The sequence below is a fragment of the Paramormyrops kingsleyae genome, chromosome 24 (genome assembly GCF_048594095.1).
Source record: "Paramormyrops kingsleyae isolate MSU_618 chromosome 24, PKINGS_0.4, whole genome shotgun sequence".
NCBI lineage: Eukaryota > Metazoa > Chordata > Actinopteri > Osteoglossiformes > Mormyridae > Paramormyrops > Paramormyrops kingsleyae.
The window spans coordinates 10,496,224-10,521,003 of NC_132820.1; the positions used below are offsets into that span (position 1 = coordinate 10,496,224).

The 24,780-nt window shown below is 50.5% G+C and overlaps 1 protein-coding gene across 1 annotated transcript in view; it reads left to right on the plus strand.

Annotated features, from left to right (window-relative positions):
• The first annotated feature begins 804 nt into the window (after window positions 1-804).
• Window positions 805-24,780, plus strand: part of gabra3 (gamma-aminobutyric acid type A receptor subunit alpha3) — a 67,554-nt gene continuing 43,578 nt past the window's right edge. The window contains exons 1-3 of the mRNA XM_023844760.2: window positions 805-969; window positions 10,762-10,866; window positions 22,706-22,827. Coding sequence (XP_023700528.1) covers window positions 10,781-10,866; window positions 22,706-22,827 — 208 coding nt within the window. The 5' untranslated portion in view covers window positions 805-969; window positions 10,762-10,780. The remainder of the gene's footprint in view (window positions 970-10,761; window positions 10,867-22,705; window positions 22,828-24,780) is intronic.

Below are 24,780 nucleotides of genomic sequence, written 5' to 3' on the forward strand. Positions count from 1 at the left end.
GAAATTTTAACCACTTTCTAATCCAGTGTGTTAGCCTACCCACCAATGACATTTAAGTGTAATAAGATCCTGAATGAAATATTGGTGAAATTGTTGGCGAATGACGGTTATTTGGGCTGAAAAGGGAGTTGTCTTCTTCTTAAATAAATCACTGGTAAACAGCCATAGTTGTTTATTACCATGCTTTATATTGCCTGTCACAATACAGTGCAAACTAATTTTTCGTTTTTATAACCTTCTGCGGGAATTGTTGTGGTTTTGTTATTTGTGGTTTCTTGTTTTATCGATTTTTACCCTTTCTTTAGCTTTCTTAATACTTTTTTGGGCCTTTGATAAGTTACTTCTAATTGCCATTTATAAATGTGGCAACCAAATGACAAAGACGATCACACTCTATTCTGCTTTAACGCGTTAAATATGCTAGGTGACGCGCCAATCGAGGGTGTGATAAATGTCCTGGCGTGTTAATTAAATAAATCCGTTGTCTAATACGTTGACACTTGCTGCGCTATTTCTGTCAGAAAACACGTGTTAAACGCCCCCCTCCCACAACTAAGGGCTCCCAGGGAACAGGGATAAAGACACCAGGGACAAATGTAAGAGCAGCGGGACTCTGAGGACGCATCCCCGCCGCTCCCCTTGCGACTGCGGTCCCGGGCGGCGGGGTTTTAAACCCTCCTCCAGTCACGGGAGGGAGGGATGGATGGAGGGAGGTTGGGAGGGGGGCGGGAGGGTTACTTCGAAGGGGGCAGGCTCTCCGTGATAACGGCGCGTCCTCCCTCCCCCCCCCCCCCCCCCCTCATTTCAGCATCTTTAGCAAACACTTCAAAATCCTCCGGACAAATAAGAATTGCTGGGAAAACTAGTTGGACGCGACAGGAAAACACGCTGCGCCAGACAGGCACTGAAACAAGAGATCCCGGGAAGAATAAAACGGCAAAAACCGGGGGATTCTGTTTTTTTTTCCTGGTGAGAATATATGTTTTTTTATATCTTCCTGCATGGTTGCTATAGATATGAGCGGCGATTTGTCGTGTCGTGCTCTGTCACAAAACACATACTGTAGTGATAACGCTGGTTATACGGGCAGGGTTTTTTTTCCTTCCCCCCCAGGTAAAGTAATGGCATCGTGATGAAGTACATGCTTTCATTGAACAGCAGCCTGCCGTCTGTTTCCGTGCTGCTTGTGAAATGTTTGCAGGTTTAACAGGTTTCTCCGCTACAGAAGCGCAGGCGACGATGCTGGGGGGCTTGTGCTGGGTGATGCCGGGGGGACACGTAGTGACATCCGGTGGGGATGCGTGTAAAAAGGCTCCGGATCTGTGCCACCGCGGCCAGTTTGTGGTATTTTGCAGCCGGGGATCGGGAGTCACCTGTCCGATGTGCCCGTTTTTAGGACGCGTCCTATCATGCGTTTGGCAATGCGACACTAGCCGGTGGATTTAAAGAGCAAACGTGAAACGAACGTGCCTGTTTCCGTTCACTTTTTCGGCAGTACAGAGCTGGGCGACACTTTACCTGTCACCGACAAAAAAATGGTTAAAGTGTGCTTTGAACGCTTTGAATACTGCAACAAGATCACCTTGGCAGAAACCCTGCAAACTTGTTCATCTCGTTTGTGATCAGTGCAAATTGCGTACTTTTAGGCGGTCTGTGAGATGCAGTAATTCCGCAATATGTTGAATGTCACAGATGAACTTCGGATCCCATAGGACACCGTGCAGGAATTGGTTAATATGTATGCTATACGACTGATGCCGATGTAAAGGGATATTTGACAACCATATGTTTGAAAGAGGCACAATACAGCTAAAATGCCCAGTTGTGATTCAGGGAGATGAGCAGCCACGCTTACATGTGCATATAATGTATGTCTATACCTTTCTCATGTGCTGCGTTGCCGTTTCATGTTAGATACTGTCTGAATGCATCCCCTTCAGTTACTGACGCTCAAAAACGCACAATTTCCTGCACATCTTAAGGCTTTCTCTGTGTCATACTGTCTTATTGTGGGTGTTGTATACATACAGCCGCGTTAGCAGGCATGTATGTTAGTTCGCATGCAAACGCCGTTCAAATCAACAGCTTTCATTGCACGGCAATCCTTCCTTATAGTCCATTTATTTATATACCTAAGGATAGAAAGGGAAAAAATTATCTCCCGGCTGTATTTGCCTGCTTACTTATTAAGATGACAATAAAAGTTTTCAATATTTAACAAATTCATGGAAATGTGGGGTTTGCAATGAAACGGTGGGGCACGTGAAATTAATGCAGCTCTTTTAAAAGCGTATAAGGTATTTATCTGCGTGTAAACATCCCAAGGGGATGGAAACTGGAAGACAACATGCCGAATATGATTGTAAACGTCTGAGAGTGTACTTGCGAGTGCAAGACTGTAAAGCAATTTCCCGGAAAAGCAAAACTGAAATGCAGCCTGGAGGTAATTAAGCGGGAGATACCTGTGAATAATTCACCGAAAATCAGCACGACGAGATCTCTCCATTCGCCCGAAGCCCCGCCGAGGTATGGGAGGTCTCATTTCCCGCAGGGAGGGTGGCAGGAGCTCGCGAATGGTCCCCTGTCACCTGTAACCCGCAGATAAGGCAAACAAGGCGTGGACTCGCTGTTAACGCCCCCGGGCTGGCTGTGCCCGCGGGATGAGATGCAGATCTCGCGTGTGAGCGTCGCAGCTGAAAAAGGGCAAACTATTGTCTTTTATTCCCAAGTACAGGAGACGTTAATGCGATTAACTTATTTCGTACTGTAGCTCTTGTCGTTGGAGATGAAGTCCAGAAGCTTGTTGGAGCTCCCAAGTCTGTCACGTGTCGACGGGATGGGGAGAGATGTGTTTCCTCCTAGGGCTCACGTTAGTCATACCCGATTTTAATATCTTCTTTTTTTTGACACCCCTGGGCACATCAGCTCTCTGGGTGCAGCTTTGTGCCTAGGGGTGAGGGCCTCTGGCTGTGGATGTACAGAGCCCCTGCCCTACACTGCCTGCGGACCACTCCCCCCCCCTAAACGCATGTGTCTGGATCATGCTGGTGACTCGCTGACCACGTCGTCCACTCACTCTGCTGACAGGATGTCCTTTTGGTCGACGACGCCCTTTTTTTCACGGTCCGCCACCGCAGCATTGGGATGGGGGGGGGGGGGGGGGGGGGGCAGGTTGGCTCTGTGGAAACCGTGTCCTTTAAGGGCGTGTCTCCGAAATCGCCTGTGTCCAGCATGCCTTTATGAGCCAGCAGGTCCCGGTCACTCAGAGAGGGACACTGTGGCCCTTTGGGGCCATTCCTGTTAAATACAGCCTCTTAGGCTGACTTACGTGGAGTGTTAACCCAGGTAGTGGGGTGGGGGGGGGAATTGCCAAATGACAACTCAAGGGAGAGGGAGTTACGGAGCCTTCTTTCTGTGACCTGGACCGGCCACGCCCATTGGGGTCCGTGGGTCCGGGCACGTCTGCCCAACGGTGCGCTCTGTCTGCCTCTGCCCGTGAGTCATGATTAGAGAGACGTCTGTCGGGAGATAAACTTGGGGGGGGGATATTTGAATGGAGGGGGGGGTGGCCTCGAGCTTCTTGCTCAGGAGCTGGACTCCAGGAAGAGGTAGTGAGGGGTACTGTCTGCCCCTCCCAGTTTTCGGGATTGGGAATGTCACCGTATTCGTATCCTGGGTGGGGGGGGGGGGGCTGAGTTCAGTCTGCGTGTCTGCCGGTAGACCCCCCCCAGCGGAATCTGTGCCGACCCGGCTCTGTGGTGGAGAAGCTTCCCAGAGAATGGCATTCGGATCCCCTCCCCACGACTCCGAAGCTTGTCTTTTCTGCCATTTCTGCTCCGGAAAGAAGCGTCTCAATCTGTGTGCCTCTGCGTCTTCTAAGATCTACAATTATCTTCCCCGGCGCAGACTGGAGGAGCGCATCATCGGCGACGGAAGCGGCCGCCGGGGTCGCTGATGACTCAGGGCTCGGACAGGGGCATGGGAGCATCCGGACGAGGGACATCGCGGAGTCAGACGGACTCAGGGCGTCGCGGAAGACGGGGGGACGGCGTCCTGCGGTGACGGCCGCTCGTCTGCACAGCGCCCGCGGTATTTAGCGTCGCGCCAACGCAAAGTGACACGCGTGGCAGATGACTGATTCCATCACCCCCCCCCCCCCCCACCCCAGGCTGTAATTCTCGTGTCGCACGCTCAAGCACCCCCCCCCCCCCTGCTTTGTGGTGACAAGGCATTGGCGAGATGCGTTGATGGCGCTTTTATGAAAAACGGGGGTGGGAAGGAACCCGTGACAGACGGGCGGCGGCGAGATCGCGGCGCTCACTCGCAGCGGCTTGGTGTCGGGAGCGGTTGCACCAAGATCACACAGTCTGGCACTTTGTCGCTTCCAGATTAAGCATCGCGGTCAATGGTACAACAGTTGGCTCCGCCGGGATGTGAACCTGCTACCATTTTTGATCATGGCAGAAATCCTGGAAACTTGACAACCCTGTGGGACCCTCTTCCCGAAAGCGTATGGCACCAATATGGCCGTCATTGTCCATCAACATCAGCTTGAGCTCACCTGAGAGGCGTCTAGCATTTAACCTGCCCCCAATTCCCGCAGGCCCCCCCGTTCAGCAGTGACTGGTCCCCTTGTCCCACCACACAGAAGCCATATCCCTTCCCACTCTAGCCTCCTAATCTCCCTCCCCCAGCCACCGTTAAAACCCCCCTCTGAGACCAGGTCGGGTTGCTGGCTGATCGCATTTGAGGGAGGGGGGGCAGATTCAATCTGTGGGCGTTCAGGTCGTGTTCAGAATGTAAAACATTGTACCTGAACACTTTTAAATGGGATTGCCCGCCTCCCCTCCCCCCCCCCACCTTCATCACCAAAGAGTCACGCGATCCGCCCTCGTTCATCCAAAGCATTCCGACTTCGCCATAGGAGGGCCGGAAATTCTGCATGGTGTGACATCATCGCCTTTTTCTCTGGGGGCGTTTTCTCTCTGTCTCCTGCTCCTCCCGGTTCCTGCTTCTGCCGGCCCCCTGTGTGCGGAGTGCGGATCGGTCTGAACTGCTTTAATTTATTAACATCCGCGGGTGCTCTGGAATGCAGGGGGGGGGCGCTCCTCTATCCACTTGCGGGAAATGACGGGAAAGACACAGGCAGGTGGAAGCGGATGAGGGGAAGCGGGGGAATGAGGAGCCATGAGGAGTCATGAGGAGTCATGACCTGAATCGGGCTGCGGGGGGCATCTGCGCATCTGCCCGAAGAAAGGCTGATTCAGAGAGGTGATTTCGTAAAGGTGAATTTACAAATCTGATCTGAGCGCGGCCCGCGGGACACGACGACAGCAGCTTTGGGCCCGACTGATGGCGTGAGGCTGAGGTGGGGCAGGCAGACATGTACAGTTAGGTGGTAACACATGAGGTATGTGTGCACAGACACACACTCACATATACACACACTCACAGACACACACTCACATATACACACACTCACAGATACACACACTCACAGACACACACTCACATATACACACACTCACAGACACACACTCACATATACACACACTCACAGACACACACACTCACAGACACGCACTCACATATACACACACTCACAGACACACACTCACATATACACACACTCACAGACACACACTCACATATACACACACTCACAGACACACACTCACAGATACACACACTCACAGACACACACTCACATATACACACACTCACAGATACACACACTCACAGACACACACTCACATATACACACACTCACAGACACGCACACATGCATACATAGAACCAGATACACAGCAGTACACTGGAGAATGTGGTGTCTTCTCTCCAGTCGGTCCATACACACATGCCTCTCCCCCCTCCCCATTACTGGAGCATCTAAATACCTGTCTCGATGACGGTCCCTGTTCCGAGCATCCGCAGGGGGGGGCAACATGACTCCCCAGAAGGCCAGCTCTGCGCGGCTCATGCCGTCACCACAGCAACCTGGCCCCCCAGGTCAGGCTAATGACGGCCCCCGCTCTCAGGGCCGGCGGCTGCGTAGACACAGGGCGACACCGTACGTGCCGTTACCCCCAGAGGCGTGGCCAGGTTCTTGTCGCCGGGAAATCAGAGTGTAGGGGGGTTGGGGGGGGGGGGTTGGGCAGCTCTGTTCGTTGTCTCAAGGTCTCGCTGTCCTGTTCTGTACGTCACAACTGCTGAAGTTTCCAAACGCTCAGGTCAGCTCGCTCCGGAGTAACGTGGTTATAATTGATTGTGTTTGAGATGATGTTTTATTTACACAGTGCATGAAGTCCTGAATGGGGAAAAAAAACATGCCAAGACGCACGGCTAGACTGCGCAGGCTGTGTAATCATCGAGCAGTGTAAAAATACCTCACATCCACTCAGCAATCGCCGCCCCCGGGGGAGGGGGGCAGGACAGCTATTAATGATATTTATTAGCTTATTAATGTTTGCAGATTTCCTGAGTCACACGCAGACTACTCACCGAATTCAAAACAATCGAGTTTCCAGCAATATGGGATTTGTCTTTAATGGCGACGGAAGGAGACGTGCAGGCGTGCATGCACGTCAGGGTGTGGGGAAATGCGGGGGTGCTTGCCGTGTGGTCGACACCCTGGTTTGCCCCAGAGGTACAGGGAGGTAACGTCCACGCAACTCTGAGTACCGTTGGCGACACCAGATTCCGCACGCTCGGCTGCCTTCGCCGACAGAAGCTTGTTAGCGGAAGGCGTGTTAATTGGAAATTAATTTCTCGCTGGGACGTCGCATTGCAGGGCACGTGCTCGCTAAGCCGAACGCGCCGTGCGGAGCTGCTGGGCCTCACGGCTGCGGCCGGCGGCTGGACCGCCGTGTTCTGTGAGCCATACGCTTTTAGTCTGATCTCAAACATGCAAATTGCCTTTTGGGGAAAGATTTTTCAGCTCGTAGGAGGCAGCTACACTGGCTTACATGGCTCAGAGACATGACCTTTTTCCTGAGAGACATTAGAGATAATAATCGCGTGCTGGGCGTGTTGCGTGTTACGTGTTACGTGTTGCATGTGCGCTTATATTCATGAAGAGTCAGAGGAGTCAGTCTGTTATTATTTCTGCTCTTACTGCAAAGATTGGCCTCACTGCTTCAATGCTCTGGAACAAACATCGTGAAATATACTCTTTGGTGAAATGAAAGAGAAAACAGGTAAATGGAAGGATGTAGAAAGTGTTTATGTGGGGGGGGGGGAGGAGGGGGAGTGGAGGTGGGATAAGTCACTGCAGGAAATGTATTATAAATCTGTGTGTGTGTGTGTGTAGGTGGATCTGCACCTGCCATCTGTATGTAAGAAAACAGTCCTCAGAAAAGCCTCTTTACGTTCACGCTCCATTTTGTTAAAGTCCCGTCTTTTGTCCTAGAGATGGCGAGTCTCTTAACGCGGCTGAGTGGGTCTGTGAAGGTTCTCAGGGCGTCCAGGCGTGCCGCATGCTCTGGCTTATCGGGGAAGTGTGTGTGTGTGTGTGTGTGTGTGTGTGTGTGGGGGGGGGGGGGGGGATTCCTGACATTTGAGATGCTGATCTCCAATCGGATATTATGGCGTAGGAGAAATGTTTCTTTTCTCTCTTTCCGCCTCCTGGCGAGGGAGGCGAGTCACGGGTTTTATTGCCAGCATAAAGACTCGCCCGGTTAACGATCCAGAATTAGTCTTTATATCGGCTCATTAATAAAATGAAAGCCGTTAAAGCGAATCGCTAAAAGGTGGAAGCCAGAGCAGACTGGAAGGGGGGCTTCGTGACAGGTCACACACCCCCCCCCAAACCCCTTCCCAAGAGCCTGGAGATTCTGGATCTGTTTGCAAGCCATGCACCTTGGTCCCTAATTACTTCTCCATGAGATGCACTGTGATGCAATGCTTCACCATGGTAACCGAATACCGATTGTGACATCAGCAGCAAGTTACCGCGGCATATGGGGTGTGGCGTGGGTGTGTCTAACGTCCCCCCTCCTGGGAGAATGTGAGATGATCTGGTGTGAGCTCTCTCAAATTCTCCCCCGTGACCAAACAGATTTACCGACCCTTTATATAAGAGCCATGTAACTTCCCAGGTCACATGACCATGTTCCACCCAGAGTGTCATCCAGATGACACCTGGAAGATAGGATTGTTCAGGGGTGCTTTGGTGGTACCCCTCCCTCAAATAAGTTCGAAATATTACCCCCCTGTAGGAGAGTGAGGCCGTTTCTGGTCACATGATGTGGAAGATGGTGATGTGATACTTGCTCCTGGGTAGAAAAATGTGACACAGGAAATGAGAGAGAAGGACAGGGTTTTTCCCCTATGGTGGGGTGAAAGAGGAGGGGAATATAAAACATGCCAGCAGGGGGCGCTGGTACTGGCATGGCACCAGGATCAAAACACACACAACCAAAATGGGCAGCATCAAATACATAAAATTTAATTCTGGGTTTCATAATGACCAGGAACAAGGGTCAGGTGTGCACTCCCCCCCCCCCCCCCCCACCAGACACACACAGCCCAAAGGTAAATAAGGTACATGGCAGACAGTTCATCAAGCTGCCAGAGTGAGACGTTCATCTCCCCCCTGTCCGCGCAGAAATGGACTCGGGCCCCGCACTGTCTGTCGACTGACAGCTTCTCCGCAGAGATGGAGAGGGCCCGGCGAGTTCTACGATCTGCCCGAACACTGAAAAATAGACAAAGTCGGCCTGCGGATGGTGCCGTCAAGGGGCACGACGTGGCGTAACGTGGGCTCAAGAGTCGCCCCCCCCCCCTCTCGATTTCTCGCTGCTCTGTGCACATTATTTATTTACCGGGAAGATGATGTTAACAGGGGCGCTGTGGCTGTTTCCAGTCTCACTCGTGGCCTGTCTAAGTGTGTGTCTCAGTCACGTGGATGGACAGAGACTGCCTGGGAGGAAGCGAGTCGACTTTCCAGTGGATTCCGGCTGTCGAAGCATTAATCCGTGGTCGAATTCCATCTCTTTGTTCTTCCGTAGTTCATCTTGTATGAGGTAGCGGTGAATTGGGAATCTATCCCGAGAAGGATATCACAGGACACATACAAGGGCAATTTAAATACACAGAGCCAGCCACCCGTAGAGTAACCCCACTAAAAGACAGCCACATACGCTTGGGCAGAGCATACAAACTCCCCACACATAGATTCAAACCTCTGACCCTGGAGGTACGCAGCTGGCCTGCCCACTGAATCACTGCGATATCTTAGCTGAATTATTGCCGGTAATATTCAACCTGGGCCGGACTAGTGACCTGGTAAACCAGACATTTTCGCAGTTGGTCAATAGGTATGCGGGCCACCCCCACTCGACTCGTTGGCGAAATGTATCAGCAGACAAAAGGTATCATAGGGGATTTACCCCCGCTCAACAAAATTTACTGTGCGGCCATAAGAGACCCCAAAGTCCAGGGCCAGTTTTTAATCCAGTGGTCTAGCCCTCCATCTAATCCAGTGGTCTAGCCCTCCATCTAATCCAGTGGTCTAGCCCTCCATCTAATCCAGTGGTCTAGCCCTCCATCTAATCCAGCTGCATTTACAGGTAAATCTGCAAGCTGTATAATTCAGTTTGGGGAAAAGTCAGAAATCTTCCAATCAGACATATAGATTCTTTCGTCCGTATTATGCACAACTGGGGAAAAAAAATAAAAGTGCATCCTGTGTCAGGATTATTATGAGGCCGACATGGTGGGGTTCACAGCCGATTTGCGGTGTGCCAGACACGGTATCCTGGAGCTTCTCAGGTTAGCGCCAGCCAAATTATCACGCTTCTTAAGCTCGCATTATGTCAGCATTCCTCCGCCTCCCGCCCCTACGCCAAACTCCCCAGTCCCATGGGGAGCAGCACAACTGCCCAAGAAGGATTTAATTTCGCAGTAGGAACAACTCGGCAGTGAACCGCGGCTTTTATTTTTAATCTTATGACCTTTAACGGCAAAAACGGAGAGAGCTGGCAGAGATATTATCTGATTTTGTTTAGCCTTCATCAGCAGGGTTTCTGCGGCAGAAACACTGCGGCACGATCGTGTGTTTTTGGCCACTATGAAATTACCCGCAACCAGTCAAAGGGGTTTTGTTTAAGAGGTTTTGCCGGAGTAGTATTGGAAGAGTCTCTCCCGGTGTAATACCATTCCGCCGGTGGGTGAGGTGTTTTCTGTAAGCCGGAAGACAAAGGCCTGCGGTTTGGCCGTGACTCATCTGGGACGCTGCAAGAGGTCAGCTTTATTTCGTATGGGTTCAAGGAGATGTAACCTAATGTCCCTCCGTGAACACCGACCGTGCCCTGAAACTACTCCTCTGGTTTCACCCGGTCGAAGTCGCGACCTTTCCGAGCTTCCAGTTCGCCGTAAGCGTTCACCGGGAGCGGCTGTTTTTTAAATATTCCGCTATCTGCCGCTGCCCTCCTCGCCTTCAGCTGGTTGCAGGCTTTCAATGCTGGTACATTTTACGCTTTTGGCTGGTCGATATAGTGCTAACAGAGGCACTAGCTCCAGCTGAACACTGATTGGTCCCTGGAGTTCCCCTCCCCTGTCACTCACTGATTCAAAACATATCTTTAGCTAATGATAAGGTCAATCCCTCCATCTGACTTATGGTTACCTTAAAAAAACCCTAAAATCACCGCAGCTCTGTCCTGTTACAGGAAATCTACCAATAACACACACTAATTAGGCATCAGAATGTTTACCTGTATATGTTTACCTCTGTTCCCCCTCCCCCCCACCCTATTACAGGAGCGGGAGCAGACTCGCCATGGCCGGGCCGCTTCAGAAGCTCATCTCAGTCGTCCCCGGCGTCTGGATCTTGCTGATACTCCTCAGTCGGTGCGGCCAGACCGGGTACGATGACTCACCGGCATCCGCTATTCTCTTTATCCTTGTGGACAGCAGGCGGGCTCTGCCGCAGCTAACGCCTTCATTAAAACCGGTGTTTTCACTGTAACGGTCTGTAGCATTTCATCCAAGGCAGGGGCCCGTCGGACGAACGGCGGAGGCCGGGGCCTTGGCCCAGATGGGGCCCCAGTGCCGCCAGTCGACTCTCACTGCCCAGTTTCCTAATTGCGAAAGACCAATTCCAGCTACTGTCTGCCAGAATGTGGGAGGAAAAACATTAGCATTAGCACAAAGACCCTAACGACAGTGATGTCGGTTAAATTGGCACCGGAGGATAGGTTCAGGTCTGCCCTGACCAAGGGAGTCACACCAAAATCTGGCCGTTTTGCCCAACCGAAGTACTGCTAATGTTCTACTGGCGCTGAATGTCCAGGACAGAGCAGCCCCTGCTATCCTAGCTTTTGAATGCTAAATGTTGTGAAGTGTAGCTGATATTACGCATGTGAAAAGCTAGGAATAATGACACTTCTGAGGTTTTGGGCGGTTTTCTTGCTTCTGGGGTCCCACTCAAAGTCACTTTGCTCAAACCCCCCATGTCTGAAAAACAAAATAAAGGATAGAGTTGGAAAATTGCAGCTAGCTACCTGGTCAGCGGAACATTCTACTTCGGGGTCTCCTAAATAATCGCCGACCGCTTAACATTTAGTGTGGTGACTGTTTGTGGCCCTCAAGACATCAGAGGCCCCATGCAAACACATGGTTTGAAGGGTGGTTAGGGATCAAAAGGGATGCGGGAGGAGGACAGGGCGTGGAGACTCGTTTTAGGGAGGTGTGAAAGTCATCTTCTGACCCCAGTAACAGTAAAAGAGGCACAGAGCAAAAACAGCAGCTGCTTTCTTACCAGGAACACTTCTGTTTACTTTCGGAGAATGTTCTTCAGATCAAATTTGAGCTGTTTGACTAGCAGTAAAATAGCATTCTGTGCACCTTTCACCGTTTCTGTTGCCCAGTCTCAGTGTGTTACACTTCCCATATGAAAGAACACCAGCCACCAGACATGTGACCACAGAACAATTTTCAGTTGATTGGAGTCTTAGGTGGAATGGGGGAATGGCGATTATGGACAATGGGGTCTTATGTTAGGCGTGACATGATTTCATGTAAGTCACCCCTCCATCCATCCATCCAGTCATCCCTCCATCTTTCAACTCCTTATCCAGAAGAGGGTGGGCCCATTTTCAGGCTGCACATGGCACAAAGCAGGGGAAGTTGGTGGGTGAGACGCAGTGGTGACTCAAGGAGTTCTGGAGGGCATAAGAGGGTCCGCAATTCTAACAGAGAGGCTAACCTCATCATTAGCCTTATCATTGGTTTTTGAATCGGCTGAATCGGAACTCTGGTAGCCAATCAGGTTGCAGCTTGTGGTCCCACCCCTGTATACACGCCTTGACAGGATGTCAGTCCATCGCAGGGCTCACACTTACACAGTGAATCACATGCACACAGTTATTTAGAGACAGCACCTAACTGTGTGCCTTTGGCCTGGAAGAGGACATCAAAGTACCCCAAGGAAACCCACACAAGCCTGGGAGAGGATGTAGACTCCACACGCACAAAGACTGCCTTTTCCCTCCATTTTAAAACACCGATTTTCAAACCACTCCCCGCCGGTGCAGCGCCGCGATCACGTTTTAGCTAGGGAGCGCTACGTTATATGTTTCAGTCGGCATTTGACTCGGTCCGCATCTGCCGGCGTGTACTTGATTTATTCATCATTTCTCCCGCGCCATGATGGATTTAATGGTGGCGGCGGATGAAGAAGCGACGTCCCCGCAAGGGTGACGGGCTCCGCCGTGCGCCACGCTCCGAGGGACCGATTCCTCACCTCAGCCAAACATCATCACAGAGAGGAGGCGCCGTTACTATGCAAATGAGGCATAACGGAAAGGAGGCGAAACCAGCAAGACTAATCCCCCACAAGTGGACACATCCAGGCTGGGGCCTGTCTCTCGGCAGCGTTTACGTTTCTCGTTACTTAAGTTAGAGACCCAGATAGTCCTGTTCGCTCGTCTAACCCACTTCCTGCGTGATTTCGAAACACTTCCCGGCGCCTTTCCCTAATTTGCCGCCCCCATTTCATTCAAATAGGACCCCCCCCGAACACTTCCCCCAAAACGGTTCAGCAGCACCTGCAAATAAAAGAGAAAAAAAAAATCCAAAATGATGGCGCGCTAATTATAACCGGGTGGTAGCCCTGTGTCGTTAGCAGTAAGACTTCGTTTAAGGTCTATTATATCTCAGCGGAAATCTAATTTAACGATATTTAGGCTCCATCCGCTTTTCTCGAGAGCTGGATTAAATCTTTTAAATTAATAATTAGCAAAAGACACCTCCGCTTCCCCCCTTGTTACCTGATAAAGCTGGCGAAGGGAAGTGATCCCAGATTTAGTTACCCCCCCCCCCACCCCCCCGCACCCCACCCAGGACCCCCAGCTCTGCGCTCTGGCAAGGTTTTGTTTTTTATGATTTTTTTTTTTAACCCCCTCTTGTGCCTATAAACAGAGTCGTCTGTCAGCACCCCAAAGGTGCCACCAACGCAGCCAAATCAATCTTATTCTTGGGATGGGTGGCAGCAGGGCGACCCCAGGTGGTGGCGCATTGTAAATGGGCGCCCCCTGCTGGTGGGAGGATGGTGCTCTGAGTGCCTGCTGCCACTCACAGGACCTTCTGCGGCTCTCCTCCATCCTGTCTTCTCTGCTTCCCGGCTGATCATCCTGCCCCCCCCCCCCCCAGGTAGTCCCAGCAGCATTCCCAGCCCAGCTCCACCTGCATGGCCTCCCTCATTACCCCCGTGGCACTGGCCTCCCTGCCGAGCCGGCCTGGCCCCCCGGTGCCCGTTGCTCTGCTGATGCTGCAGGGAGAGGAGTAGTTCATTAATGGATAAAGTCACAGACGAATCCCCCAAAAAAGGCTCTGGGGACCCCCCTGCAAAACGATCCCTGCCCCACTACTGCCAGATGCCCCCCCTACTCTCAGGCCACGCCCTTTGCCATATGACTGCCGCTTACAAATGCCCTGAATTAATTTCGAGCGTAATGCAGCCTGACTGTCTCTCTCCCCGACTGCTGTCCCCAGCCGCGACCCCCCCCCCCCCCCCCCCAAATCCTGCCTGCCATCTCATACAGTCCTTTTGTGATGCATTTGCTTCCTTGCTGGAACCTTCTGCAGTGCCATGCATTACCGACCATGCAGCTGAATATCTGAATGTACTGAATTTGCTGGGAATCTCACGGGGACTTGAACCAACACCCAATTGGGGTGCAGTCAGTTTACATAACACCAGCAGCTGCCTGGTCTGATGAGTATGAGGAACGAATGAAATCAAAATAGTGTTTAATGTGTGGCCAGCAGCGGTGTTTACCACCATCTTTAACTATGCATTTGCGTGGGGCCTCCCTTTGGTCAAAAACAGTCACCGGGGGGGGGGGGGGGGGGGGGGGCTGGAGCTTATTCCAAGCATCACAAGACACAAGTTTGGGCTACACCCTGGATGGGATTCCAGTGCATTGCAGGGGCATCTGAAGACATTAAAGAGTTTTTTCTCTGTGGTCTGTGTTTGGAAACAACGGGGGGGGGGGCGCTCACACAAGCCTGTGGCCTTGGCTTTCGTAATAAAGCTCCCCGGTGGAGAGTTGATCCATTATTTATCCCTTGTGTTTGATTCACATTCACGCTTGGAGTTTCCCCATATTTTTCATAATTAGCTTGCCATTTAAATATTGATGACCCAGAAGGCGAGCGTCTCCCGTGAAAGACCAGAGCAGCTTTCCAGCTCCTTTCATGACCAGTCAGGTGACCTCTCAACCTCCTCAGGACTTTACGATATTGTCCTTCAGATCTGACGGGTCACATGTGCTGGTGCATTTCTGTGCTTCTGCATCCGTGTTTCTGCTCAACTTTTTTTTTCTGCCGTCTAGGTCCAGCCTGCTTCTCTTTTTTTGGTGCATCGCACCTACACCACACGCCAGGCCTGACTTCATCACATTTATTAGTTTTATTTATTTGCCAGATGCTTTTATCTAGAGTGAGAGCAACTGGGAAGACAAGGTCAGACAGTGCCAGAAGCAATTGGGGTTAAGGGCCTTGTTTAGGGGCCCCAGTGGTGAATCACCAATCATGGGATTTGACCCAACGACCTACTGATCACAGGCACAGAGACATAACCTGCTGAGCCACACACCACCCTACTGCTAGTATCGGGAACCCGATGCTGGCATCTCTGATTTGTTCATAACCTGGAGTAAATTCCGGGAAGAAATCCAGGCTGTCGACCCTGGTGTGAGGCTCCCTGTCACCCCCAGCCCGCCCACCCCTGTCCCCCTACACAACAGACAGGTGTCTGGGAAGCCTCTGGCTGATCAGTCATCATAATTACTGCCCCATCTTTATTTGGGATGCTCTCACTGGCCTTGTTTCTTTTTGCAACAGGTGATTTATTAAGTGTGAAGATGTACTGCTTTAAATTACTGCTCTCAGGCTGTTCCCCCTGAGTCCTGGTATAATTTGTTCCCACGAGATGGTTGGAGCGGGCAAATTTTTAATCATTAACGTTTTCTCACATTCCCCGTTCAGGAGGCGTTCGGGTGGAAAAAGCATATTTTTCTGCTTAAAAAATGCTATGAAAAAACAAAGCGAGGGCCTCATTGGTTGTATTTCGCCGCTCGTTGCTGGGTGAATAGCGCGTAAATGGAGCAGTGCAGGGGTGATTCAAGGATATCTGAGGGTGGGGGAGGGTCATAATACTTATAGGTGGGCCAACCTTATTATTAGCCAATGATATGTTTTGAATCAGTGAGTGACAGGGAGTGTGCACTTCGGGGGCCAATCAGCATCCAGCTGGGGCCAATGGCCCCGCCTCCTCCGTGTTTGTCGTTTGCATTGTGTGAGGGTCTCTTTCACTCTGTCAGGCACCCAACACTAAAGCTAAGGTGCTAAACCTTCTGCTACTTCTAAATTCCGGTAACAGAATCCCTCAGGTGGAACGCCGTCATTATTTTTCCTTTCCTTTTTGCCCCTCCAGCCAAAGCAGCCAGACTTACCGCGTCCAAGTGTCCCCTCCACCTTCGTTTGGATCAGCGAAACGTCACCTGTACTTTGCTCGGTCGAGCACCGGAGCCGAACGCGTCCCTGATTTATCAGCAATTAGCCGACGTCCTCGTTCGCGGACGTCCTTATTGGAAGGACGAGGACGTATTGGACTGGGTTTCAAGATTGCAGAGATCTATGCTTATGGTAATAAACCACATATTGGCTAGCTAAGCACACTCTGTGCTAATCGCCACTGCATAATAACCATTAGTAAGCTACCTGGATAAATAAGCATCCATCACTATAACTGTATGTCCACAGTGTTGGGGAAGCTATTCACCAAAGTAATCCATTATAGACAGTTCAGGTCAGGAAAGTACAAATCCAGACCAAGGTTTCATTTCAACCAACCAGTTAAGTATGCAGAGTCACAGTCACAACAGAGTACTCAACTAGTTGGTTGTAACAAAACCATGGTCTGGATTTGTACTTTCCTGACCTGAACTGTCTATAATGGATTACTTTCGTGAATAGCTTCCCCAACACTGCTTATCCAGTGCAAGGTCACTGCGATCCATCCCAGGAAGGGGGTTGAGGCCTGTGCCGGCTGCCTTTGAGCGTGTAAATCCCAACAAGGCTGAAGACTCGAACCCCCAACCTTTTAGGTGTTAGGTGCCAGTAGTGCCCATTGAATCACCTAGTCATGCTGGTAAAACTCGCACTTAAATGAACTTAAAACGTATCTGCTTCTATAATATGCAACAACTGCTAAATAATAGCATGTCAATGAATGTGATTTCTCTCAGTGGCCTGTCAATGGTCATCATGCGCTTTTTTAACAGGCCCCAAATCTGTTTCCCAACGAGCGATCTGTGTTTCTCATGTGATCACGCCCATCACCCAAGCTTAAGAGTGTCAGCTGACGTTTCGGTATTAAAAAACGTGACGCGAATACGCCGACGAGCACAGTGAAGCCTGAAACGACGGTGTTCCCTCCTATCCCACCAAAAAAAACCCTCCCCCAAAACGAGCCCTTATCTACCAGTGCTTCTCACCATTCCAGTTGACATTAGAAACGACAGCTTGTGGCTGCTCTCTTCCCCAGAAGAGGGGGTGGGGGGGGGAATGGATCAGAGGACAACTGTACTTAAGGGTCTGGAATGATGTTCCTAGGTAAATATTCTGTTATCGTACTCTTTGTGTATAATCAGAAACCAGTATTTAAAGGACTGTTTGTCTTCCTGCAAAGATGTCCGTAGCTGTTATTTAAAAAAAAAAAACGAATAACATTTCAGGGTTCTGGTGACCCCTGAGGGGCCAGCGTTAATTTTTAATGACAATTTATTGGTATATCTGTGTTTAATAAGCAGCCCCTCCCAGCCCACGGGCAATTCGGCACTAAAGGAATAGAAAATCGCTCGGAATTCTGCTGACACGGACATTCGGGATATTGCAGGTAGAGCGGCGTGATCTGAAAGGCCCACCTCCTCCACCCCCCACCTCCTCCACCCCCCACCTCCTCCACCCCCCACCTCCTCCACCACATGCTTAGTGCTTCATATCTGCTCGGGAACACTTAGGAAAAAAATGGAGCCCAAGAAATGTAACAAGCTGAATGTATTCTAATGCGAACTCGTTAATGATTAATCAACAGGTATGAATAAGAACATGCAGCCCCCCCGGGCAGGCACCTCGGGGGAGGAGGGGGGGCTTCAAGGTCTTAAAGTGGTGCTTCTTAGGCATTTAGAGGAAATAACTGCAGGTGGGTGGGACTGTAGCGGTATAAAGACCTTAGGCGAGTATAAGGATTTTTATTTTTACATTTTACCTATTCATACAGCTGGATATTTTATTAAAATGATTCAAAAACCTTTCTCAAGGGTACAACAGGAGGCTCCAGGCCTCAGAATGGAAATGTCGGCATCACGGTGAGACGGGTGTGCCCAGACTTCCCTGCCCAGGGCCCTGGCTGTTTCACGTGGTGGATTAAGACAAGCAAGAACTGTCAACGGGACAGGAGTCATGGTTGCCGCGGTGACTCCCGCCTAAGTCCGAGAGGGCAGTGGAGACGCGGTGGAGGTGGTCTGTCTGCGGTGTAGCCCCCATGCAGATTGGGGAGGGGACTGTGCCTGTCTGGGTCTCGCGGGAAGGTCTGACATGGAGAGACAAACAGACAGACCAGCAGATAGAGACAGAGAGAGGCTGGAGACTCAGACAGATGGATAGACAAAGGGACAGATAGACCAGAGACAGACTGAGGGACAGACATATAAGAGATAGATAGACAGACAGAGACAGACAGACTGAACAAAGACTGAAAGACAGATTGACAGACAGAGGGATAGGCAGACTGCAGATTAAGGGATAGACATGAGACAAACACACAGAGAGATAGACAGACAGACAGAGAGAGAGAGACAGACAGACAGAGAGACAGACAGATCCACAAAGGAACAGGGAGACAGGCAGAGAGACAGACAGACAGAGACAGAGAGACAGACAGACTGGACACAGACTGACAGATTGACAGAGAGACAGAGGGACAGGCAGATTGGAGATAGAGGGACAGACAAGAGATAGAGAGACATATAGGAGACAAACACAGAGAGGCAGACAGACAGAAAGACACTTAGAGAAACAGACTGGTGACAGGAAGATTGACAGTGAGAGAGACAAGCCAATATAGACATACAGATCAAGTAACCAAACCAACCAGAAGCCCACATGCCTTTACTCAGTGACAGGCCAGTATTACCATAATCTAACCAAAACAAACCAAAAGGTCACTACGAGCACGACGAGGAGTGTCACACCAAGGCCGGTCACCCATTAGGTGACAGAGGTGACCGTCTAAGCACCATCTTCTGAGGGGGTGCCCACTTAGCGAGCCGACTTCCCTTTGTCTCGGACGAGGGGTATCGATGGTGAAGCTTGCTTTAGGCGCCACTTGGACTCTGACCTGTACTGGCTGTAACCGTCCATTCAGGAAAAGGCATGGAAGCTGTAGGATCTGCGAATGACTGTGGATATTAGTATCTACAGATACCAGAAAGATGCTCAGGTTCACCAGTCATTTTATTCAAATGACTGGCCTCCAGTACGGGACTCCACTGCCTTGCACCCGATGCCGCCTTGGACAAGCCCAGGGTCCAGGGCAGTGTTTCCCAATCCCGTCCTTGGGGATCCACAGACAACCCATGTTTTTGCCTGGCTGGAAGCTCGGAGGGAACAAAAATGTGGACCAGCTGTGGGTCCCCAAGGACCGGATTAGGAAACATTGATCCAGGGCATTGCTTTGTGAGACTTCAACAGAGACCGCCATTAGACACAGATTTAAATATCCTCAGTAACATGTTATCATGCATTATGCATCCATACAGTCAAATGCTCTTAATGAAGGTGAACATGACAGATAACTAATACGTAACACGATTCCAACTGCAATTTATCTTCGTGTTAAATCGACGGGCTTGATGTGTTTTGGAGCATTAAAAATAGGGTTTTAGTGTCATTTAGGTAAATGATGACTTTGCTGATTCTGATAATGAAGCTCTTTGCCAGGTAGTCCTGTGGACAGGGTTGCCAAGTCATGCTTTCTGATTCTCACGCTCATGCAAGAAATCTTATGGCAAACCCTAGAGACTATTTACAAGGCAATAAAACTCTTACATACATTTACATGCGTGTGTAGACTGGTCTCGGAATTGAGAATGTCACTCCAGCCGGCTGACCAAAGGTGGCAGCCTGGCCTATGGACGTTCAGAGGGCTGTTTAAAGCGTATGTGTTTGTCATGCTTGCATTGTACGTCGGAGCGAACCCTTGTTAGCGAAATGAGGGACGATGGAGAGGTGGCGGGGGGAGAAGTCCGCAACATGAAAACAGTCGTTTTCCTCCAGTCACCCCCCCCCCCCCCAAGCTTACAGCTCCTTCTCAGCTCTGTTAACGAGTTGCAAATTGTGTTTTAATACCCGTCGTCTCGGCGCCGGGAAGGCAACCTGACGGGGGGGACCTGTCGTGAGCCGTGATGTGGGCTGTTCGATTCCTGCTAATAAATGTCTCATTTGGGCTGCGGGGGGCACGGGGAAGGGGGCACTGGTCGTGCTGGTCCGAGGTCGATCGTGACTGCTGGGGACGAGGCTACTTGTTACGTGGTGGCCATCACATGTCAGAGCCGCGTTCCAGAGGCTCCTGTCGGTCCCATTCACATCTCCTGTGAAGCTGGGAAGATATCTACATATATAGCTGGAGGGTCTTTATCGTGTGTGTGTGTGTGTGTGTGAGGCTGATTCAGAACTGGGGCACAGATTAAATCACGGCGTAATCGATATTTTAAGCAGTGGTTGTAGCAGAGCAATATCGAAGTTTCCCATAATTCTCGCACGAATCTTTGCACGTTGATTGTCTGGAAATGTAGCACAATTAGCCGACGCCCAGCTAAATGCTAACGCTGGGCTCGTCAGTTGCAGCACCCTCCCCAGCTGGCCGGTGTCACATCCCCCGAGAGCTCAGGCACCCGGTCGTCTCACCAGTTTTATCACTTCAGCTCTGAGCAGGGGAGAAAGAAAGAAAAAAAAAGCAAAATTCCAGAATTCAGAGCGAATAAATTAAATTTTGCCACATGAGGGCACACAATCATCAGCATCAATAAAAGCAGGGAGCTAATTAAAACTGACAGGCCTGACTGATAGCAAACAGTCATGACGGCAGCTCGGGAGGTTTTGGGAAACGCTGGCCCTCGGGAAGGTGGAGGGGGGGGGGGCATTGAAATTCGCTTCCATTCGCTGAAATTCGTTTCTCACATAGACGCCGGCGATTAGCGCTGCCTTGGGGAGAAGGCTGTCTGTCTTAGTGTTAGTGGTGAGACACATTTCCTTAATAAAGCCACAATATAAATTAACTATGATATTTAAATGAATACCATTAGCAGGCATAACTAACAGAGTCACGATTGTTGCATCATGCATGTTGCGCGATGCTAATTAGCGCCTACATTTCAGGGCTGGGTCAAACAGCCAATGTATATTTATAGGAATTAGTGCCGCTACAGGTTCGTGTGCTTCTGTCTGTCCTACTGCCCACCAAACTGGAGTGAGCGGGTCAGACCTTTTGCGATTGGGGTCACACTGCATTTAAGATGCGACTAAGTGGAAATCCATACACATTAATGCAGATCGGACCGGAATGCGTCCCGTATCGACGTGCCGCTCTCACCTGCGACTTCCTGACACGGCTCCTCAGCATGATGATGTCATCCTCGATCTTGTGAACACTACATTGGGGGGGGGGGATGGTAGGGGAGGGGGGTTGGCAGCATAATTTTCTTTTTTCAGACCGTAGGAGAAGCTCTCTGACTGCTTGTTTTGTTTACGTGTGTGCCATAATTTGTTTACGTTCATGGCTAGTGTGAGGGACACTAGGATTCAAAACAGCCCCCCAACAAACAGTAGCCCTGGGTACCTGGGGGAGGGCAACCACTTATCAGTCAGTGAGTGGCTGGTTTCTACAGGAACCCTGAGAACGCCCAGCCCCACCCCTTTTCCAGAGAGTTCCATCTCACAGGTATGGGGGATGGGGGGGGGGCACATTCACTGGTCAAAATCCGAGAGTCTCCGCATGCTCCCCTTAATTAACTGCCTTTGGTTTGTTCTGGTCTTGTTGACTTGCAGAGCAAATGACGCCTCCTTGCTGCATGACAGGCGGCCGTGTGGGGTGCGTGTGATTCGTGTGGGGTGCGTGTGAGGGTCTGGCAGGTGACGGGAGCTGCTGTCCTGGTGTGGGGCGGGGGGGCATGAAGTCCTCCGAGCTCTCGCCCCGCACCCTCCTCGTCAGACTCTCAAATTCGTCCGCCTGGGAATAAAAGCTCAAGAATAATGATTGCACTGCACATTTAAGGCAATTAAGAAAGCGGAGATTGGATGCATATTGAAGACCTCATTTACGGCTCGCTCGCGGAATATTATGCAAAGCGGAGGCGCGTGTTTCTGATTCGGGCTCCCCGGCAACCTCCTGCTAATCCTTTCCGACTTGGACCCATTGTTTTCTCCTTGTTCCGAGGCTCCGTGCGGCAGACCGCCGCGCTCCGCGTCAAATTAAACCTCGAGGCGTTTAGGTCTTAATTAACACGGTTCCCAGGGGCCAATCAGAAACCCCGGAAACCCTCATGGCCAATCAGAAACCCCCTCAATCTATCAGAAACCCTCTGGCTGGGATCTTCTGACCATTGCCTGTAATGGACGCTGGTTTTGTCCCATCTAGATGTTGCGCTTATGATCATGATTTGTGCTGTGGTCTCGCACCAAGGGCCGTGAGGCTCCTCCCCTTCAGTGGGGTTTGAGGTTCACGTTGGGTTTTCTCCCAAAGCTCAAAGGCTTGTGGAATGGTTTCTCTAAATTGACTTAAATGTGTGACTGCGCGGCCTGCCTTGGGCTGGCATGCTGGGATAGGTACCAGTACCCATCTGCAAACCCATGCTGAAGAAGCAGTACTGGGAAATGCATGGGTGCCTGTTCATCTTACAGCTTTAAACATTTATGTTATTACGATGGACCAACTCACTCTACTGCTCAAGGGTACGTTAACTGCAGGGACTCAAACCTGTCACCTTTTGGATCCTCACCAGTGTGTCACCAGCTGCTACCTGCCTGCTTTCGGATCTGCTGGTGCTTCTTCCTCCGAGCTGCAGTACACTCCGCCCGAATAAGGAAAGCTGTCAGCGGGGTATAACTCAGCCCCCCCCCTCCCACCTCTCCCCCACAGGTCGGTGGTTGGGCACAAGGAGCCAATTCCTGATGACAGCAAGGACAACATCACAATCTTCACCAGGATTCTGGACAGGCTGCTGGACGGCTACGATAACCGGCTGCGACCCGGTTTGGGAGGTGAGCCTCATCTCAGGCATTTACAGACCACCCCCCCCCCCCCCCCACCACCATGACAGCCTTGCAGGGGTGGGCGGCTGGATCCAAGGCCCTCTAACGGACTGTTAGGCCCTCAGCTCAGACTCAGATATTCCAGCCTTGCAGCTCCAGAAACGCACATATAGAAGGGGAGAATGGATGAATGAATAAACAAATGAATGAATAAATTAATGAGTATAACAACAATCAATGAATCAATGAAATCTGTGAACGGGCAAACGAATGAGTGGATAAATAATGAATGAATGAATGAACAAATTCATTTAAACAAATGAATTACAAATGAATTACAAATGAATTAACAAATGAATCAGTAAAAAAACGAATGAAGAAACAAACAAAAGAATGAATGAATGAACAAAGAAACGAATGAACGAATGAATGAATGAAAACAGCAATGACCCTACTAACCTCGCACTCAAACTTCCTGTTTTACTGCAAGGCTTGAGAAAAAGTTATTTTCATGCAACAGCAGTATAATAGTAGTTTGCTTGTTTGTTTACTTTAGTTGCCAGCTGGATTCGTGTTTGATGTATTTTCACTGCAGTGAAACAGTTCAGACGTTTGTTCATTGTGGTTTATAATGAAACCTAAAACCAGCAATCTCCGAGCATCTCAAAGTGGGAGTTATGTTGCTGGAATTGTTCCCCAGCTCACCATTTAATCCTGCGTACGTTAATGCCAGTGGCAGGGGCTGCTTGTGAGAATTAGCCACAGTGCAGGCTAAAGGCTAACGCGGCCATCGTCTGCTGTCGTCGGGCAGAGGCCGCGGGTGGTCTCACGGGGTGCGGGAACTGAGTCCGCGCTCACACACGGCACGCTGTTACTGTCGCGAAGAAGTGGAAAATTACAGGAGAGATCGGGAAAAACGGACTGGAGATAGTTGACAGCTCGCTGGCAAGTGTGAGAGGAGGGGGTGCTGGATAACTCAGGGGGGTTTGCAGGGTTGCCTGTACTGTGCGGCCTGACAGCGAATCGTGGTTGTTTTCTCCACTCCGTTTGACAGCCTTGGACTAACGAGGCCGCGCGGGCCTGGTTTACAGTGGCCCTGTTTATCTGTGGCCCGTCAGAACCTCAGGCTGGATCAGCTAACCTGTCACTTTATGGAAGTTGGGTTACAAATCTGCCTGTTCTGGTAAAAGGGTAACTATCTGACTCAACCGAGCGGAGGTTGGGAAGCTGAAGTGAGCAAAAGCCTGACGTCATAATTGCCCCCTATTGGGATAGGGGGGGACCATAAAACAAGCACCCCCAAATGAAAATAGACCACAGCTGGGGATTCCCTCCTGTTAATACGTGATCACATAAGTAACCAAGGTCTTTGAAACACTTTAAGAGATTATTGACGTCTTGTCAATTTTACGATGTGTCTCTGTGAACCTCAGACCCCCCCCCCCATTGAAGACCTTTGCCTTGATGCTGTGGTGATTTCAGAGCGTCACCTCATTAAGATCAGCCCCCCCCCCACCCGTGTCTGCAGAGTCTTTCGCTAACTAGTGCTCGCTCAGCACAACAACCGACTTCCCATTTAATCTGGAGCAAATGAATTAATGCCGATTTAACTCATCCGATCAATTAGCCGTTTCTTTTTGTCTTTGCCAGTTGGACTCGGCGAAACCGCAATCTTTGTTAGCTGAACGAGGGCAAAAAGAGAGGGAGAGAGCAAGAGAGAGAGAGACAGACAGACAGAGAGAAGGAGATGGAAATTGGAAATGTTCTGAGACTGTTGTCGATGATGTTGGGTGGGCTTTTGATTAATTAGTGAACCAGGAGGCATCGGGCAACCCCTCGAGACCCATCTGCTGGACAAAAGGTTCCAGAGACACATCCAGTGCCTCAGTTTTTATCTCCGTTACCCGTGATCTCATCTCCTCAAACGCTGGCATCACGGCACTGCGGAAAGTCTTCCGATGG